General features: G+C 35.0%; 1 protein-coding gene across 1 annotated transcript; it reads right to left on the bottom strand.

Annotated features, from left to right (window-relative positions):
* LOC145088240 (floral homeotic protein APETALA 2-like) lies at positions 1-2983 on the bottom strand. The gene is made up of 9 exons (XM_079026499.1): positions 2832-2983; positions 2135-2687; positions 1835-1860; positions 1673-1703; positions 1285-1563; positions 1105-1214; positions 882-1012; positions 741-809; positions 1-648 (listed from the first exon to the last, which is right to left on the bottom strand). The coding sequence occupies exons 2-9, from the start codon at positions 2635-2637 to the stop codon at positions 418-420; spliced, it is 1380 nt and encodes a 459-aa protein (XP_078882625.1). The 5' UTR covers positions 2638-2687; positions 2832-2983; the 3' UTR covers positions 1-417.
* Positions 2984-4077: the final 1094 nt, after the last annotated feature.

The following is a 4077-nucleotide window of genomic DNA, read 5'->3' on the forward strand; positions in this document are numbered from 1 at the left end:
TACAAATACATGGTACAATGAAAACAGCCTTGTCATGTTACATGAAAATTAGTACATCATGTGTTTTCATGTTGTAACTTATAAGTTGCAGCATGCAGGTGTTTGTACATTTAATCTTGAAACCCTACCATTGAATTGGTGAAAAACAAAATGTACATTCCAAACCCACAAGGACAAACAGTTATACATCGACTTGTACAATGTAGTATGTACGATGTTACCACCCCCAGGGACATTTTTGACTTTTCATATCAAATCAAAATCAATGTTAAACAATTCAAGCTGATGTTACCGATTACCACAACACTTTATTCAAAAAGACTTGTACCCCCTAATCAATGTGCAAAGCTTTTCAAGAATATGTCAAACTAACTAACTGCCTAATTATGTTTTTATACGCTGTGTCTGCTTGTACCTTTAGCTCCTAAAGTAGTACTCACCTGTACCACTTCTAATTGATGGATTGTAGTGATGGTAAGTCAGAAATGGAACAGCAGTTGATGATGCTGAGGATGATGATGATGATGATGAAGCATTGTTTGTTGAATTACCGAATCCTGATGATGCTGCAGCAAAGAGATGAGGACCTTGAAACTGCCATGCCCAATTTTTAGTTGGACATTCCATACCCTTCTCTGTTGCTGTTCCCTGAATTATAAAATGGACACAAGTCATGACTAAAATCGTAATTTGGACACATTCTAACCAAGTGCAAATTTTTATTAACCAAAAAAAGGTACCTGGTAAACTGGAAAAAAACCAACACCACTTTGAGTTCCTAATGTCATAGGTGTAGAGTGGTTTTCAATCTGAAAATTGTATAAATTAAACAGATGGATAACTATGAACAACGATAAGTTAAAAGCAATTTACAAAATTACCCTTGTTCTTCTATCCTCAGACATGTCACCTAAGAGCCAGTTGATTTGGTTCAAACTCCCAGAAGTCTGATTTGCCTTATTATCTAATGGTAAACAGGGAGGACCAATACCCAGATTCAAATCCATGGAAGCTGTAATTCAGGAGACAAATCACCACAAAAATTAATTAAAGTTTACATGGAATGGAATCAGGAAATCCAGGGGTTAATTAGTAATTTAGTACCTCCATCTCCATTGTTAGTCACAAGAGTTAGCTCACCCTCGTATGAACTTGGTTCAAAGTTGGTGACTGCTTCTCTCCCGTTGCATTTTATAGCAGCTTTGTCATAAGCCCTAATAAATATAAATTATCAACAATCAAATGGTGATTTGAAAGAAAGAATGAGAGGCTCAAAAGTCAAACCTTGCAGCTTCAATTTCAGAGTCAAACAATCCAAGATAGATGTACTTTTTTCCAAGAAATTGGCCCATTCGAGCTTCCCATCGACCACATTTATGCAGGGTGACTCCTCTGTATTTTGAGCTTCCTCTAGAGAAGCCAGTGCTTTGACGCCTCAGAATATGAACAAACTCTTCCTTTGTTAAGTTCTTTATCTGTTTCAGATCTTCCTCGTAATCACTTATGTTGAAATTAATATCAGCATCAAGCCCGCGAAACTTAATTGCAGCCCGATCATATGCTCTGTAATTATGTAATAGAAGAGATTAATTTCATATGGAAGGATTCACACTTCACCTCACATGGTAATGTAAGGTCAAATAAGAAAAAAACAAAAAAAAATGATAGTTACCTTGCAGCAGCATGTGCAGTGTCAAATCCACCTGCAAAATCAACCACATACAATCAGACAAAAACAAAAAGGTTAGCTATTGGCCAAAAAATAGAATCTTGTAAAACTTGAATTAGGAAACCCAAAAGAATCCAATGCAATTCGGTATCCATAATTGCTTACCCAGATAAACTTGTTTCCCACAATCCCTGCAGAATTAGAAGGAAAGAAGAAATCAAACAGGGGTATAACATTGAAATGCACAGATGTTTGTCAGTATTTTAATACTCGATTGCATGATCAAACGTTTTAGCCCGTACTCTTATGGTTAGATTTCACGATCGAAACATCTAACTGCTGTGGTGAATAAGTAACAGCATCGGTTTCTTAACAAATTTAGTTACGTGAATTGTTAATGAATCGTGATTTACTACCGAAGCAGTTGATGATCAAATTTATTCATGTATGTAATAATTGACTAACCATATATGCGATTCCCATCTTCCAGTTCTCCGGTAAAAAGTAACACCGCGATATTGAGAACTCCGAGGCCTGGGTCCTCTCCTACTCTTCCTCACTTGCTGTCTCTGCTGCTGCCTTAACATGAATTCTCTTCTTTCGTCTGCGACACTTCCATCAACAACATCCAACCATTGATGTCGCTGCAAGCCACCGTCTCTATCACTCTCCGGGAGGAGCTGCTTCGTTACCACAGTTCCTGACCTAAAATCCCGATCGTCTTCTCGGTTACTCGGTTTCAATATATCGAAACTATAAGCGAAAAGATCGGGACAAGAGTACGAGTGCTCCTCGTCGCCAGCGTTACTCGATATCTCCACATTCACGACGGAGGAATTCGAGGTACCTCCGGAGTATTCCAACCGACCGCCGCTGCCGCATACCTCGAGAAACTGTTTACCGCCATCATTCTCCGCGTATTTTGACATCAACCCGCTCTGATCAACACTCAGATTAAGGTCCAACATCACTTCAGACTTCAGTTTTCAAAATTCAGCTACAATTTTACTTTTCAAACCTGTATACATACATATTAATAGAAATACGATCAATCAAATTGCAACATCGATATATAAACACCGTGCTTAGATATATACACGTATATGCACACAAACGCGGGCAGATATTGTATAAAATGGAAATAAGAGAGTTTTCATAATACTTGATCGGATGAAGAGCGAGATACAAGCAGCCGGCGACGAAATCAAGGACGGCGGTTGTCTGCTTCCATTTTAGGGAGTGGTAGATTTTCTAGAGAGAGAGAGAGAGAGAGAGAGAGAGAGAGAGAGAGAGAGAGTATTTGCTGTGTGCTGATAGGGAAGGAAACACTAAACAGCAACAAAATAGAAATAGACCCATGAAAGACGAGTGTGTGAAGATGGGACGTTTGAAGGAAGCAAACAAGCAAACGGTAGCGCGTGGATTCTACGATTTAAGGAATGCAGGGCTAATTATGTAATTTAGTGTATGTTTGTCAAAAATTAGTCGGTAAACACGTAAGAGAGTATCGAGACTAGTTTTATGGGAAATTAAGTAATCTTAATAATAATTTATGTGTATTTTAAGAAAAATTTAAAAAAAAAAATGTTTTTGATGAAATAATCATCAAATTTGGAATAGAATCTTTTGGACCGGTCAAAAATATCTATTTTTTTTTATAAAAAATATATTTTGGATAAACATATCGGATTTAGGATTTAATAAAAAGTAAAAATACTTTTGAATTTTAAAAATAAATTTGGATTAACGGCGAACAGAATGTTGTCCGTTTGTCTTCCATCGATATGTATTGAATTTTATTTAGTTAGAATAGAACTTCTTCTAAAAAAATAGTGTAAATATGATATTACATAAAGAAATTAGTTTTGAAAAATTATATATATGGAAAATCAAAAGTTTATTAAACTTTATAACAAAATATATGAAAAAAAGGAGTTTAAAAACAAAAAAGTAAAGAATTTAATTGTAATTTGCGGTGTCTTATCGTTACCCAAATCAAAGTCAAATATTACGAGATATAGAAATATTGAATGTAATCCACGTGATTTCAATTTGTGTTGTCTTTATTATAAGTATAAATTAAAATTTTACTAACAAATAAATATAATTTCAACCGAAACACTTAGACTCTGTTTAAGTTTCATTTAAAGAAAAGAAAAAAAATTATAAAGAAAAAAAAAAAGAAAGGAAAAGAAAGTTAAGTGCATTTTTCTGTTCTCGGGTTCGAAAGAAAGGAAAAGAAAATTATTTTTCTTTGTGTTCCTGAGTTTGAAGGAAAAGAAATGAAAACTAAAAATATACAATTATACCATTGTTAGAGAAGAAACGATTTTTTTCATGTGACGTTGTACGTGAATATAGGGGTAGTTTGATAATCATAGATATTTTTTTATCAATAATTCTCCTCT

The sequence above is a fragment of the Lactuca serriola genome, chromosome 2 (assembly GCF_051521515.1).
Source record: "Lactuca serriola cultivar US96UC23 chromosome 2, Lser_US96UC23_V15, whole genome shotgun sequence".
In the NCBI taxonomy this organism is placed as follows: Eukaryota; Viridiplantae; Streptophyta; class Magnoliopsida; order Asterales; family Asteraceae; genus Lactuca; species Lactuca serriola.